We start from the raw sequence: 17104 nt of genomic DNA on the forward strand, positions 1-17104 counted from the left end.
ATAAGATTCATCGCTGTTATTTAAAGCAGTTTTATAAATTCACTATTCGTACTTTTTCACATGGTTTCGTGAGCCACAAAAACTCAACAACTCGTACCTTTAATTTTGTATTATATGAGTACTGTGATATTGAATATGTAAAAGCAAGCGTGTGTCCTTGTAAATGATCAGTGTGGTAAGTTTTCAAAAAAAAAAAAAAAGTCAGTCAGAAACTTGAATGAACTGACTCACACAGTGTTTGAGAGCTGCCTAGCAAGAGAACGTTTGATTTACCTTCTCTTTCACAAACTGCTCCCAGTGTAATGATTGCATTTATGTGCCATTGCTTTTGTAAGTTATCATAACCACCAATGTTTTAAATTCTCCATTGGTGTGCCACTTTCATGTTCTATAATATAAATGCTTATAGGTTTGATCTGTGCTCGCATGCATTTGTTTTTGAGTTTTCTTTTAATGTATATACATGCCATAAACCTGCCTTAGACTGCAGATGAAAATTAGCCTGTTCATTCAAATCATTTACACATTTGACCCAAGCACTCGTGTTAATTACTCTCCACTGTTCCTAAAACAAGCAATCCTCCAAACAACAAAACACATAAACACCACGTCGGTGGTTTTGCATGCAAGATGTTAACTGATTTTGAAATCATATGGGTTGCTGCAGATTTAAAAAGTACCTTTATGTCAATTGCGAATACAATATATTTTTGTGCTTGCTTGTTTGCGTGGTAATAAAACTTAAAAACCCTTCCACTACCAGCTCAACCCAAAGCAACCCCCCCCCCCCCCCCCCCAAAAAAAACAAAAAAAACAAAAACCCAACAACATGTTTTTAGATGTCCATTTAAAATCAGTGGTGCAGATGAAGGTGTTAGTGTTTGATACACACCAAAGAATCTTCTGAAGTGATCCACATGGTTTATCACAAATAGTAAGGTCATCATTTTCACAAATTCTGGCACACAGGCTCATTTACCAGTTGTGGGTTCCACAATGTCATTTTCTTGCTGTGTGGACACAAACTGTAGTAAGGAAAAAGCTTAATAAAAAATATTTAAAAACATTTAAAATCATTGTTCACTCACAGCTCAAACAACAGCTCATGAACATCATAGTCAAAGGCATTCTTGCTACGTAGTTACACAGCCATGATTCTAAGAAAAAACCTTAATAAACGGTTCCTTGCATACTTTGATCGCAGTGTTCAATATTATGCAAAATGCCAACATAAACTACTCAAAGTGCTCACTACTTGTTGCACACAAGTGAGGAAATAACCTAAATTACTCTAAACATAAAAATCTTCGAGGCACAGACATTAATTTACATTGATTACTGAGAATAGGAGCCTGGGTGTTGAGTCAGACAGTACGGTACATTTACAGGAATTTAGTCGCAGTTGGGTGTAAGAGTCAATTCCTCAATTTTGACTTAACTAGGGGAGCTGTTTTATGATCCAATGTTCTTTTGTAAAAGAAGCTTCCTCCAGGTTCCAGTGTCACGTATGTCTTCTTCTCATTAAACACAGAGCGGTTCAAAAGGAAAGGAACCCACACGTGAGCCAGATCATCCCTCTGTATAGATGCAGGAGATGTGACTTGTGTCCTGGTCCATCACACTGAAGAAATCCCCTCCATGTAATTCTTGATTAGCAGCTAAAGTTTCTGCTTGATAGTGGACACCAAATCCTGCACACACACACACACACACACACACACACACACACACACACACACACACACACACACACACACACACACACACACACACACACACGGAAATATAAAAATACATGCATTTATGTAGAGGTTATTTAAAGATTTGCTTGATTCACATTGTTAGGATGATTACGAGCTGAAGAGAGGCCGTCATTAAAGGTATGAATGTGCATACGGTCATAAGCAAATATTCCATTAGAGAACAAGCCACATCACCCTTTCATTCTTACTATGACAAAGAGCACAATTTAAGAATGTAGTTTTTAGATACTATAATGCTATAATCCAATAGAAAAGCAGCATTAAACCTAAAAAACAGTTTCTGAACACCTTATAAACAACACCGTCGTTGTTAAGACTGGGAGGGGGGGAGAGGTAAGGTGATATCTATTTAAAGGTACACAAAGTGAAGCTGCCTGATTATGTCTAACTAGAAAAATCACCAGCCACCTGCTACACATCATAAAAATAAAGATAAACTGCACGATTATTGTGCATGTGAGAAAATCCATTTAAACAGACTGTCAAACCGCCCACACATTTGCTAATAGGCTCTTCACATTCTCAGAAAAAACAACAACAACAAAAAAAAACCTCCCTTCGGGCGTAACTGCGTTTACATGAGTATTTTGACAAACTTGAAGAATAATGTGATTTCAAACCTGGGCTGCGATTTGCCATGTCAGGAGGCTGGCTAACCTGCTTCAAATCACAGCTGTTCTGCAGGGATGTCCCACAGGGAGGATGCGGGAGGCAGGTGGAAGAACAAGGTCTGCACTGGTCCCCAGGGAAGAGCTGGCAAGGGGAAGGATCAACAAACCTGAAATATTTCACAGTAAAATGAATACTCTTGTTTGTAGAATTAAGATCATTTTATATAAATTAGCTTAGCTTAGCTTTTCTTTTTCTTTTTTTTTTTTTTATATATTGCTTGTATTTTACAAACCACTTAAAAGAATGGAGAACATCTCCTGCTGTCATCTCAAACTCAATCTTTGCTACATTCATGTAATGAATGAAGAATTACAGCTTTCACTTCATATGTGGCACGACTTCCCATGCAGCTGGCTTCACCTTTTTCTCTTTTTAATTCTCTGCCTAACATAACTTTTGTTCGCCAGTGAAGACACGTGCGCTCTTTATTTTCTGCTCTGAATGGAAAAGCATGTGCAATGCTGCTAATCTCAGGTTTTTAAGTTACAGAGTTCATGCAGATTCATTCGCTGTGATTGGTAGTTCGTCTAAGCATAACATATGTACTCTGTCGGTACCTAATGATGTATTACACCATGCCATCTACACACTGCAATCTGTGCAGCACAAGCTCATTCATGCTATTATCAACCATCACAGTGTAAGCAAAACAGTCTGCCTGCTTTACTCCAGGCAACGTGCATTTTCTTTTAATCTTCATATATTACTTTCTACCAGTCAGAAATAGTCATCAACATTACTTTTATAAATATACAGGGTTTTTTGTAATTGCAGAAAGAGTACATTTAAATATCATCCAAGGCCCACTGCAGTCTACTCCTCTGCTTTTATTTGGGCCAAGTAACACATTAGCATGTCTGCTTGTGTCTATCAAGTTTATCAAGTATAAACAGGCCAAAGCTTGCAGACAATCCACAGACTGAGTGGAAACTGAAAGGAAACACAGAAAAGTGTACAAAAATGGCAACCAGGATTTTACAATTGATTTAACGTCTAAAAGGTAATTACAGCACCCTCTCCTCCCATTCAACCTTAAATTGTATTTTTGGGGATTTTATGATTCACTTATTGAATTCCTCAGCTACTCTTGTCGGTGGCTATAGCATCCATTAATGCTAGCAGTTGAGACCAATGAGGCAAAGTAAGGTTTTCTTTCACATGCTGAATGTCCACACCGCGTCCTGCAGTGAATGCTTCGGCCTACCGCTGATATTAGGACAATAAATGCCAGCAAGGAGTCGTGAGCATCTGGCTGCTCGGGACGACAGAAATCCTTTATCACATGCATTGAAGTGTATAGATGAAGGGATGTTTTCCTATGGGTCCACAAGTAAAATGAGTTGCTGGTCATCCCCCCCCCCCCAAAAAAAAGAAAAAAAAGAAAAAAAAGAAAAAAAAAGAAAGAAGCCTCTCCTCTGCCATATGATCCACCCACACACCAAATAAAAAAAGAACGGCAACAACAAGAACAAAAAACAACTAGCCTTTGGACTCCTTCATCAGGGTGGTTTCTTTTAAACTTATTCTGATTATGAGCTTAGAGTCTTGAATCCATGACAACCAATGTTTAAGTCGACTGTTTCAGTTAATCAAGAGAGAGAAACAGAGAGAGAGAAAGGTTTGTGAAGAATTTAAATCAGTCATGGTTAGACTTCTAACTGTGCCAGTGGGAATACAAAATGAAAAGACGACACCAATACTGAAGCTAATGTGTTTTAATTTCACAGTATTAAATATAAAACATGAAAATGAAGCTATTCCTATAACAGTGAGATGATTATAATGACATTAAACAAAATCTAGATGGAGCAGTACCTATAATTATCTTGCAAGGAGGAGGAGATCAACAGACCCAGGTGAGGATTGCTGCAGGAGTCTTCTCCCTGTGGAGCAGCTGAGGAACAGGGATGACAGACACTTCAGGGCTGTCCACCACAGCCTAAATCTAATGGATAAACCTATTATGTGCACATGGTTGCAGGGACATATGCTTACTTTACACCCCCCCCCCCCCCCTTTAATGCAAAGATAGAGATATATATATATATAACTTTGCATTAATGCAAAGAGCTACAGCTTACACATACCGGAGTATGACTCATGGGAGGCACCAGGCGATAGGCTCAAGTTGTTGTCTAGCTTTGCGAGAGGAGAGAGGCTTGGCTGCAGAGGGTGGATGGTTAAACAGTCTGTCAGGGTGTCCTGGGTCACATCAGCAGTGGATTTTATCTATACAAATAAAAAGTAAACACAAACAACATAAGGAGTGATGATAACAGTTCAGTATTGGCATTGTTGTAATAGTTAGTGTCTAGTTCTACAGCTATTAAACATTTATAATGAATAGTTTTGAAATGTTATGAAATAATGTGTGATGAGCTTTAGTTTTCTTTTTATGTGTGAGTAAAACACCTTCAAGTCTCTCATATTTGACATTATTTTCATGCCTGATGTGACAGGTCACATTGAGCACTTGTTATTTTTTGAATGTTTAAATGCTAACATGGAAAGTCAGTCATACAGAGTGAAGTTTAGCTATTATTTTCTATGAAAATAAACAAAAGCTATATTAAGGTTAATTCAAAGCATCTTCAGTGGGAATCCGGCCAAGATATGACGCATGCCAAACCATTCTGGACCTAGTTTCATCACTTCAGTATCTGAGAAAGCCCTTTTAATTGTACTTTGGACTCAAGCCCATTTACGGCCTTCATAAATTCACAAAGACGGAGAAAAAAAAGGCTATAAGATCCTCGTGAGTGTTGCTATATTGTATATGGCAAAGATTCTGCACGTGTCGTTAATCTCAAACAAATATAAAATCCAGCTGTTCTTGAAAATCACATGTACAACAAAGATTCGTTATTTAACTTCTAAATGAAAAAAGTTGAGAAGATGCAAGACTTTTATAAAGTGTCACCTTTTTTTAGTAACAACTTATCTTCTTTTGTCCGTATCTATGGCGACAGAAACTTTGGGTGCTAAAGAGCATCGCTCCCATTCGTGGCAAAATCCAAACTGCAACACTTGTGGGCTCTAAAGAGAAACTATATAATGGAGTGGCCTTAAGTGTAAAATAAAGGCTGCGAAATAGAACAAACTACAAAACTGCATGTAGCTTTTGTGCACATTATGCCAATGTTAACATAAGTATATTGCTAGTTATTTTTATTTAACAGCTTGCACACCTACATGTAAGTTAATAAAAGTCAAGTTGAAGTGAAGTACATTTTTCTGCGTACGTTTAAGTTGCAGAGTAAACAGAGTGGGATGGAAGGCACTTCACATTGAGTTAATTAAGATAAAAGAAAGCACAATGAAATGAAACGTGTAGCTCTCTCATTAACGTGGTCTCTTCTCTCTTCATAATTTAACAATTGAAAAAAAGTGTGGTAGTCCTCACTCACTGAGGTTCACATAAGGTCTTTTATTAATCCAGTTTAATTTTTCAGTCAGTGATCGGTACGTTGTTCACTCAGTGTGATGTTTCTGGGTATTAATACTCTGCATTGTAGGTAATGTATTGGCAAGAACAACTCTCTTTGCAGTGTTATGGAGACATGGTACTTGCCTTCTTTCGTAAGTGTCGTTCTTTTGTTGAGTGGGATTTCATATGTTTCCTCAAGGAGCTGGGATCAGTGTAACGCTTTGCACAGCCAGGCACCTGGCATGCATATGGCTTCTGCACAAGCACGTATAAACACACACGTAAGCCCGCGATGATGCAAATTACTGAAATACCATGCATAATTGTACATATGTTGTTGCTGGGTTGCCACTCACTGTGTCCAGGTGTGTACGCTGGTGCTTAGCTCTGTCACTCGAGTTGCTGAAAGCCTTGTGGCAGCCTGGGTGCTGACAAAGGTAAGGTTTTTCCCCCGTGTGGCTACGCAGGTGGATCTTTAGATTTTCGAGCCGAGAGAAAGCCTTGTTGCAACCTTCGAACTGAAAATACAGTAAAAGTGTTTTCACAGATTAGCAGCATTTTAAATAGCACTTTAAAAAAAATAGTCCAATGTGTTGTTGAGTATGTGTTTGGCATATCAGTGTCTGACAAAAGGCAGCTGACCTAAGAGAGCGAAGAAATACTGAACAGAAAATTTACTGTCCATTATTTTTAGCTGACATTCAAGTAAGCCTTACTGTTCACTGCTAGTTTCATGGATGACTGGAGATGAGCTCTGAATCAGTAACACCTCAGAATGGACAAATACTTAGGGGAGACTGAGGTGATTTTACAGCAAGTTTGTTATGTAATCAGAATTAGAACTTGCTGTAGTGAACAGCAAGTTCAGTTTTTAATATCATGCAAGAACACTGTCATCTACGTACAAAGGTTGTAATCATTGTGTGGAATTGTACATATAAATCAAATGTTTTGAAAAATGGTCTTGAGTGTTTGGAAAGCGTTAGGATTTATTTTTGTTGGAAAAAAGGCACATACAACTACAGTCCACTGAAAAAGTATTTGATCCCTTTTTCATTTCTTAGTTTTTGCACATTTGTCACTCTTGAGTGTTTCAGATAATCAAACAAATTTTAATATTAGACAAATATAACCCAAGTGAATAAAAATGGTTTTAAATAATGATTTTGGTTATTAAGGGAAAAAAAACTATCCAAACCTACCTGGCCCTGTGTGAAAAAGTAACTGCCCCTCCCCTCCGAGTTAACTGCTTAACCACATTTTTTTGGGGGGAAAGCTGAGTATAGTGACCTTTTTCACATATATAGGACCTGGTAGCCCTGGATAGCTTTTTTCCTTAACAAAATAAATCATAAAAGCATGATTTATATAGCATTTTGTATTTACTCAGGTAATCTTTCCTAATATTAAGATAATCTGAAATATTTAGGTGTGACAAATTTGCAAAAGTACTAGAAATTAAGAGGAATAATTATATATAATTATATATAAAAATATAATTAATAATAATAACAGAATGGTAATCCATTCAACAAGCCCTCGCTCTCTATGCTCAACCTTGGGAAACAGTAAAAGCTCTTGAAAAGATCATTCTTTGTTAAAATAAACTTTTTTTTTTTTTTTAAATAAGCCCTTCTCCTCTGAAGCTCTGCATCATAGTCCCCCCCCGGTTTACATTTCTCACAAATACAAAATTTGAGGTAAATTAATACCTTTGATGCTGGTAGCAACACCAGCAGGGGTCAGTGTTTCTACACTCATACATCTATTGTTTTTGTTCTTGTGTGTTTTCAATCTTCTGCCTTGTATCACCTTGACAGCAGTTGGTTGCAACAAAAAAAAAAGAAAAAAGTAAAAGAAAAAAGTTGACTTTTTAGTAGACTTGATAGATTTACTGTAAACCTGATGACTAAAAATTAAAGAAATACACTGCAACAGCATCATACACATGACCTCCCACATGCTCAGTGGCTGGAGTTTCTGGAAAATACTAATGCCCTGGTAATTCCAACGAAGAAAACAACTACTTCTGCAGTATAATGTGACCACACTGACTTCATTGTGGAAATATGTGACTCATCAAAGCTTGTCTTTGGTAAGGCCAGGACCTTACTCTCCTTCTTCCTGCTCACAGGGGGGTTTGGAATGTCTTTAGTAAGCCTCATGGACAAAACACATAGACCATGTCTGATATTGTTATTTTTCCTCCAACACTGAATTCCTCACATACTGATACCTCTCAGTCATCACTGCCGAGGCTAAATTAATTGCTAATCTTTTTTCATCACGACTGCTAATTATTATCAACATCTATTCTCTAGAACACTAACGAGCACATACTGTTTTCAATTAACCTCACAACAACATATTTTTCACATCACAGTTTGCTAAATGTTTCCAGCAAAACTATTGTTCCAACTCGCTGTTATGCCGATCATTTTTTGCACGTTGCACGGAAGCTGGAAAACGCATTTGGTCCAGGCTGCCGAAGACCGGATACAAAGAATTCGTAATAATTTCTTCAGGCAAATTCACTGCATTAAAAACGTAACAAAACGGTACAATGGAACAACCAATCAAATGCTTTACATAACCTCTTTCAGTGCATGAGAATAATGGAGCACTCTTTCCAATTCTGATTGTTCCCTTACAAAGGGTTGCATTGGCAAAATAGACCAATCCTAAATACACGGTAAAGAAAAGAATTAACAAAATACCCCCAAACCAAATTGCCTCTAGAAAAAAAAACAGCACAGACAGAGATAAATAGTCTCTCAGAGCCACAGTGGACAGACAAGTGAGAACCAGCATGCAGCTGAATCCCTGCCAGGACTCCAGGACTATCTGAAGGGAAGGTAACTGTGTAACTCTCTTTCTTTCTGTCTGTCTCACGAAGCTCTCATAAAGCATAGGGGGCTTTTTAGTCTGTAACAAGGGACATTTGGCCTGAAAAGAAAGCAGTATGGCTCCTCAGTGTTGATGAGTGTTACAGCCAGCTTCTGACAGGCCCTGGCAGGTACTAATGCCCTGGCTGAACAATGACAGCTCCAGTCTGTGCCAGCAGACTCTGCCCGGTGCCCAGTGTTACTCTGAGGTCAATTCACTCTGGAATCCACTCTTCGCTGTTTCACAAGTGATATTTCTGCTCCTTTCTTGATCGTATTGACTACTATTGTTTTTTCTCTCTCTGCCGTCACTTACTTCTAAATTTCACATGGAATTTAACATTTTAAGTGAGACTCTGCAGCCTCTCAGAAAAACACAAACAAACAAAAATAATATGAATTATTTTGAAGTGATGACTGAGTTAGATCACTCTGAACTATTGTAAAAATGGCTCTTAAAATGTTGCCAGACCTGAAATCTCATCAGGCATGCCTTTAGTGGCATTGGCAAGTGATCAGGTTACAAGTGGCTCATGTAAGGACATTTAAAGTGAAGAAACTCCAATTTCATCATCATACATCGAAAAAAGACACTGGCTGATATTGAAGGAAAAGCAAGAAAAATTAATTCTTTTTTTTATTTGATATACACTATTATCAATCTGTCATATTTCAAATTCTGATTAATGAAAATTAGGTAAGGTAAGTAAGATGGATATATTTTTTAAATTATTACGTTCAGAGTTGTGGTGATATTAGAAAACACTGCTTCCACAATGTACAAGCGACTCATACCAGAGAACGAGGCATGTCTCTACCACCTGAGGAGCCATGCAATCTGTGCAAACAGCACAGAATATATATAAAAAAACAAATAAATAAAAATAATCCTGCTGCCACATCATTGCTGTGAAAATCTGTTGTTTGGACTCAAACTATCCCTTTAAAATCTTACATGCTTAAATCATAGAGACGCACAAACCCAGGCATACATTAACAAACTCATCAATCATCATTAAACAGACTGTCAGATATCAGGTGCAAGTCTGGGCCTGCCCTATCTTTACTGTGTAACAAGAGCTACCTCTTTGTTGTGGTGCGGGCTTGAACATTTCATAAACCTATAAAGCATTTTTTTTTTACCTGCCAGTAATTCCCTGAGAAAAGCAAGGCTCTACATCCTGGATGTCAGTTTCTCTAAATATAAATGTATCAGTTGCTCTCCTAACTTTTCTCACTTTGTTCTAATATCTAGCAAAAACCTTATTAATAACCTTTGAATTGTTTTCTGGTTAATGAATATGTTCATATAAGCAGAGAAAAAAAAGAATGAATTACAGCAATAATGTTTAGCCATGACCTTAAATAAAAATATCTTATTAAGGCACATGCGCAATACGTTTAAATGTGTTTTCTCCATATTCTTAGAATTATTCTGTTGCAGACGTCGTATCAGTTCTGCTTTTAGGAAGTAGGCTGTACCCACTGGATTGAATCATTATTGAATGATTACAGGGAATGCAAACCCATCCAATGATTGCAGCCCCATGGCAACAGACCTGGTTTCAACTAATAAGTGAGTATTTTGGATCAAAAGGTCGACAGCAGGCATGCACGCTGTTAAAAATTAACTTGATGAAAGCAGCGACATGAAGCATGTTTGGCCGGTGGTTTGTTAATTAATCAACTTACTTTGGTATTTTCACAGCGAGAGTGATGACAAAGCAAAGCAGATAATACAATTCAAACATTTTATTTTACCTGCCTGACTATAAGTAAAAGTGAAGAAGTGTTGATAGTATCAACCTTTTTATTACTTTGGTTTAAAATTTAATATTTCAACAATTACCAAACGTGTTGGGTCCAGACATTTAATGGTCCGAGGTAACATATTCTACTGATTTTAGTAGTTTGACATTTATGTCTTTTCATAAAACATCTCAACAAATAGTGGCTGAAGAGAGCCACATTATCCAGGCAATGAGTCCTCACTACTTCAGCGATCCCCTTGAACCAACCCTCATTTCTTTATATTTTGCCAGACTTTGTTGTAATTTTTTTTTAAAGTGGTCTTGAGTAATAGTTCTCCAGGCTTTCAAAGTTTTCTAATTGCTTTTTTAAAAACTCATTTTCAGTTTTAATCCTTGTACCTGTTTCTTAAGCCACTTGACATCGATTTATGAATCATACAAGACTAAATAGCGACCTTACTCAAGGGATGAACAGGTTGTACTCAACAAAGAACAAATTTTAAATTGTATCTTTGTGAACTTCTTTACTAGCAGCCTGTCACAAAAACATGTAATTTGTTCCCATTTCTTTAGTAAAACTGAATAACTGAAAAAGATAAGTCCATGGAAAATGCCAAAAAATAAAATTGTATTTTTTTTCTGATGTGAAGGACAAAAGAAAAAGTTGCAAACTTAAAAAAAAAAGGCCAAACTCTAAAGCAGAACAGTATCTAAAAGTCACGTCCTTAAAAAACAGAAAAAATTTCCAGCAAAAACCGGGCATAGGACCTAAGAGATCCATCTGGCCCTTCAGTTGGTCCATCTACTGTTCATTGAAGCCTGATCAGAAATTCTTAAGGAAGGGAGAAAAGGGTGAAGTATGCCAAATTACACAAGAACTGGCCTGAAAATCAGTAGCAACAAGTCTTGTGAAGAAATTGCTCCATACTTTAAATTAAATTATTTTCCTCACCAATATGAAAAATGTCAGGAGACAGGTACAACAGTTAGTGCCTATAGTCATCTGTCTCTGTTATGGTGTTGGTGATGTTCACAGTGTCAACACAAAAAATACTATCACCAAGTACCAGATTTTAATCCACCATGCAGTGCTATATGGAAAGGAACTGACTGCCAGTGGCTTCATATTCCAGCATGACTCTGATGGCAAACACACTGCCAGTTCAATGAATGCATGCCCAAACTATCAGTCATGGATTGGCCTCCGCAGTGCCCGGAGCTCGACATTATTGAAGCACTTTGGGATCATTGTGAAAGTGAACAGAACAAAAAGTAAAACGCATTGAACGTCCTCCAAGAACTCTGTAGAACTATTACAAAGACTACTTAAATAAATCACATGAAAGCTGCCTAAGAGAGTTCAATCCATTATGAAGAATAAAGGTGAATAACAGCGATCATACCAAATATTGATTTTCAAGCTCATCAGAATTGTATAAACTGTCTTTTTGCCTCATGAACTAATTTTCCATGTATGTCTGAGCATGTTTAAATTAGTCACTGCGCCTGTTTCCAATTTTCCAAGCAAAATATAAAGAAATGCAGGGTGACTCAAGCTGTTTACTACAGGAAATTGTCCACTGAAAAGGCAACATAAAACTTGATATAACTAGACATATTGGCTATTGTTATTGATCATCAACCTTTTTCTCCTGTACTGCCAGACATTAAAAATTTTAAAGTATCTTTAGACCTAACCTTATTATAATATTTTCAGAGGGTTTTGTGGTCTTATGAGGATGACTTGTAACTACCATTATCCCAACAGGCCAATTTAGAAGAAACTAGAAGATGTTATCACAAATTTTTGTATTACAATTTTTCTGTTAAAAGCTTATGAAAAGATAATATCTGCTTAATATTTACATGTTATCATTTAGCTCAAAGCACAGCCTGAATTGAAATCTCTGAGTGAATACAACAACGGCAAAGATGGTGGTAGAAGTATAATTTTTTACTGGTAAATGATGGCTGCCAAGTTTTGTGACTTACTTCTAGAAGGAATTTGGTGCAACAATGTGAATATGGACTCATAGACTTGTTTTTACATTGGATTTTGACTCTAGGATGGAAAAAACAACCAGTAAATAGATTATTAAACCGCAACAGATCTAAGAGAATTACATCACTTATCTCGGAGACACAAATCTTCAATCAATAATCATGGATGGATAAAGTCTGTCTCACTAGCCAAACAGCTCCTGACTACAGGGCATCAACCTCCCCAGAACCACCGCCAAGTTTGTCAGATGGTGACCTGGCAAACTCCTGGCAGCTGACAGGCAGAGTCGCTACGAGAGGGCTGTGGTGCCATGCCAGATCTAAAGTTCTGTTCTGTGCCTCCTTTGTGCTGATATAATACGGATATAATGGAGTTAACTCCCATGTCAATTATCACAGAGCTGTGCTAATTATTCCATGGCTTAAGTTAGAAGAAGAGAGGGACCCTATATTTCTGATCTAAACACTGGCTATAAACTCAGAGCACATGAAGGAATTTGCTGGAAACTAGGCACGGTGGCTTTGAAGCAACAATCCGAACTGAAAGCAGCGAGCCTTGACATTCATTGTCTACTTGCTTTGACTGTATTTACTCAGTTTTTTTCACCAGTTGAGTAAAATAAATATTCATCTGATTAAAAGCAAGCTTTGCTATCTGCGTGTTGTTTCAAGTGAGATAGCGTGCAGCATTTTTGTTTTTTCAAAAGGCAATGAAAAAAAAAGTAAAATATTGAATTTAGTTGCATGAAAACTTGAATGAATATAGAAATGTCTGCAAGATATACCGAGCATTTGTTGGGTTTTTCTCCTGAATGGACCCTCATGTGGATAAGAAGCTTGTATCGTGCATTGAATGGCTTGAAGTTGCGTGGACAGGCTGCCCAGTAACATGTGAAATCCTCAGCCTTCCGCTGGTCCACATGCAGCTTTTCTATGTGCCTTACCAACTCCTCCTTTTGGTCATAAACTGCATTGCAGTCCAACCACCTGCAGCAGTGAGCCCCATACTCCTCCAGTTCTCCTTCTTCTTCCTCCAGCATTGGAATCTGGGGTAAAAAACTGACCCCGTGCCTGGGATGGACTGGGGGAATGGCACCCTTTGTGACAGGCTCCTGAGTAAGGGGCTTTTTTTTGCACTGATGTCTGGAGAGGTGAATGTGCTGGTGTGAGTAGTAGGGTGGTGGAGGCCCATGTGGAGGAGTGGATTCTGAGACAGGAGTCAACAGCGATGGGTCTAACTGTAGAGGTAGCAGCATTTTATTGGCGGCTGGGCTGCAGCTGTCTGAGGTCTTCTCCAGCACCCCTTCTTCATCTGGGAGGCACTGCTGTTCCACCACCATGTTAGCCATCTGGCTTTCCAGGCCCATTCCCTCCTCAAGCATCTGCATATTTCCACATGTCGACTGCGGGGCCAGAGCTTGTGAAGAGCCTGTCATGCTGTACAGATGGCTCTGTGGGATGCAGCGGCCTCTCACGCCCAGGAAGTGACCGTAACTCTCGGACTGAACAGGTGAGAGTGTGGGGTGGGAGGCTGGAGAGGTATAACCGTTGATATATGCTACAAGTGAGGTAGGTGATGTGCGTATAATGGAGTTAAAATCTATACCCATGACATCTGACAAAGGCGACATGGAGAGTGCTCTCTTCTTAGCGCGTGTCTGTCTGGGGCTTCCGGCCTCACCTGCAAAGAGGTATGAAGGCAAGGAGGCAGAAGTGCTTGTGCCACCGGATATGGTCGTGCCCGACATGGCTGTGCCAGGAGAAAGGCTGAGCTGCTCGCCGCCCTCGCTGGCTTGGGCAGAGCACTGAGGTAATCCCAGAGGAGGAAGCACACGGTAACCATATGGCCAGTCATGTCTGCCACTAAACATTGACTGTGTTTCAAACAGACTGAGGGTGGTGGATGCCAAGGATTCTCTGGACAGTAAGGACCTGAAAAAAACGGTTGTGATTCACTTGAGCAACACTCTTAACTCTTTTATCGGCACATAACATTTACTGATATCACTCACCTGGTGTCAGAGTAGGGAACCGGCACACTGTGAGACTGCAGAGGAGGGTGAGGCACTGCGGGTCCTGCAGTATATGGCTGGCCTTTGACAAGAGCCATGGGACTGCTGGTCACTGTTACATTAACAGCAGCTGCTTGACCAAATACATCCATGGTAGGCCCAGACAGAGAGCAATCTGCTGGACACAAGCCCAGAATTAAATAAGCAAAATATCCACAAGGGATATGCAAGCTAAGCAAAAACAAATGTTCACAAATCAGTTTAAAGCTTTGCAATAACATTACGCCACTGTCAGGAAAAGCCACTGAAAACAATAATTCAAACTGAAATACCGCACATTAAGTGGGCTGTTCTTTAACTAATATTATAGAGCAGATTATTTCCCTCACCAACCAGGACAGAGACACTATCTGCTCTGTTAATCACTAATGAGCTCTTCATCTGCTTGCACTTTTCTGTGGAAAACTGCACTTTTAGGCCCTGTGCTTGGTAAATTGTTAGTAAATATGAGAACAAGATGTCTAACAAAAGGAAAAAAAATACAGAAGATGTCAAGAATGCAGAGGAAAAGTACACCTTTGGCTCCAGGGAAGGGAAGAAGTTTGAAAACATTATTGCTATTGTTTTATTTTTTATTTTTTTATGGGATATGTGCACCCTGATTTCTCAGTTAAAATTGAGACAGATTGTGTGCTGAGCTGGGCTTTCAGAGTATTGCACTGTTTTAAAGCTAGAAAGTCTCATTTACATTTTCCTCACACAAGTGGGTTAGTTACAGTTGGGTAGACTTTTTTTTTTTTTTTTTTACCTTTAAAGCTGTCAGAGAGTCTTGTCTGTATGGCAGTTGCCCCTTTTGTGTTTATAGGATGTTGAGTAGGTGGTTGCTGGTGTGGGGATCTACTCGGCATGTTGAGATGTTTTCCATTGGTCAACACCTGTCTGCGAAGACTCAGGCTTGGCAGCATAACATGAGTTTCACCCTGTTCTTCAGAGGCAAAGGAATGAACCGTCCCTCTTTTCACTTTCTGCATTCTCCCAGAAGAGGAGCTAAGGTTGCTCTGCTGAGAGGAAGATACAGGCATCCTGATGGACTGGGACTGGTGTCCTCTGATCACACTTAGCGATGGGGACACACTACAAGGTGACACCAGGAGCTGACACCCTTTCCCGCTCATGGCTATGACAGATTTCCCAAAAGTCTGGAGTGCAGAAGGAAGCTGATTCAAGTAGTTGTGTTTGCTTTATACAGAAACCGGTAAACCAAGGCTCACACCTAGGAAATAACCCAAGCACAACAAAACATAAAACATACTGTATGTGTGCAATAACATATCTAAATAAAGCATTTTAAAAGTAAACCAACAATGTATAGTCTGTGTACTTTGGCACAGAACCACTCAACCATAACTAGCTCTGTATATTTGTAATAAGATTACAATGTTTCCTCTTGAAAACCTAAAAGCATATTGATCATCAAGCAAAGCTATCCTAGAATAAAACATGGTTAATTCAAATAAAAACATGATCAGTAAGTGTTAATGTATTCAGGACCATAAACAGGAACTTTCTTACACGTAACGTAAGCCTATAGTGTTTTCACTTTTCTATACTGAAAGCATCTACTCATCTAAGAAAGTGCTCACACTGGTTAAAACTATGACCTCTGCAGTGAAGTTTTGGGTTCGCTATAATTCATGACGCATGAATTTACCTGCGGCTGCTGCTGTTGTTGTTGTCGCAAATACTTTCCCCTCAAGTTTCATGTCAGGATGAATGGCTCCTCCAGTCCTCCGCTGTGACTGTAATCCGGGTAACTACCGGGTGATCAACTGTCGCGTTTCTATCGGTGTGCGCGGAGCAGGGCAGCGAACCCTCTGCGGAATCCGCGGCGTCCCAGCTCACTCCGTTTCCAGGAACTTTCCCGATTACTCTTTTGCCCTTGACACGGCATTATATCAGCGACGTCATTTCAGACTGAGTGCACCTTAAGAGTCAATAATTAAATTTTTTTTGTAGCCCTTAATGTGCTTGTGAGCGTGCACGCGAGGCAACGCGTTCAGGTGAGCGCACGCGCCACCGTGATAAATTTTTAACACATATTCTTTATCACATATATATTTAAATATGTACTTGTTACAGAAAAACTCTCAACTATGTATTTATTTTTCTAAAGTCGTTTCAATTTTTTTTCAGCGCAGAAAGATTTTTAAACATCCACCTCGCGCACCGATTTCACATTTTAATATGGCTTCAGGTAATCTTTGGTGTCATGTGAAAGACTTTGAGGTAAATCATCAGCTGTGAGTAAGGGAAAGAGTGTGAGCCAGCTCAGTGGCCTACTTTTTTTCTTTTTAAAGGTGATTTATTTATGTTTTTAGTGCACGCTTACGCCGAGGATCTGAAAAAATCTTTTAAGTTTGCTCCGGGAAGGAGGAAAATCCAATCAAAAATCTTTTCCAGTGCAATTACTGCAACTCATACTTTGCTCAATCCAAATTGCAGAAATTCGTTCGTTTCTCCTTTGTATCGCTGACGGACCTCTCCAGATTTAATTATATTGATTTAATTTTAAGTTTGACTCTACAAATCCTTT

At 38.8% G+C, this 17104-nt stretch overlaps 1 protein-coding gene across 1 annotated transcript; it reads right to left on the minus strand.

The window, feature by feature from the left end:
• Positions 1 to 1186: 1186 nt before the first annotated feature.
• On the minus strand, positions 1187 to 15767 carry glis3 (GLIS family zinc finger 3). The gene is made up of 9 exons (XM_026176924.1): positions 15320 to 15767; positions 14512 to 14686; positions 13285 to 14431; positions 6219 to 6380; positions 6007 to 6117; positions 4523 to 4664; positions 4251 to 4329; positions 2384 to 2541; positions 1187 to 1691 (listed from the first exon to the last, which is right to left on the minus strand). Exons 1-9 carry the CDS (start codon positions 15684 to 15686, stop codon positions 1570 to 1572), a joined length of 2463 nt encoding a protein of 820 aa, XP_026032709.1. The 5' UTR covers positions 15687 to 15767; the 3' UTR covers positions 1187 to 1569.
• Between the last annotated feature and the right edge of the window lie 1337 nt (positions 15768 to 17104).

This window comes from Astatotilapia calliptera, chromosome 7 (genome assembly GCF_900246225.1).
Source record: "Astatotilapia calliptera chromosome 7, fAstCal1.2, whole genome shotgun sequence".
In the NCBI taxonomy this organism is placed as follows: Eukaryota; Metazoa; Chordata; class Actinopteri; order Cichliformes; family Cichlidae; genus Astatotilapia; species Astatotilapia calliptera.

Coding starts and splice junctions, on each gene's coding strand:
- glis3 (XM_026176924.1), bottom strand. CDS start 15,686: ATGAGCGGGAAAGGGTGTCAGCTCCTGGTGTCACCTTGTAGTGTGTCC. Junction 14,432..14,511: donor GTTCCCTACTCTGACACCAG/GTGAGTGATATC, acceptor CGTTTTTTTCAG/GTCCTTACTGTCCAGAGAAT. Junction 6,118..6,218: donor AGCGTACACACCTGGACACA/GTGAGTGGCAAC, acceptor GTGCTTGTGCAG/AAGCCATATGCATGCCAGGT.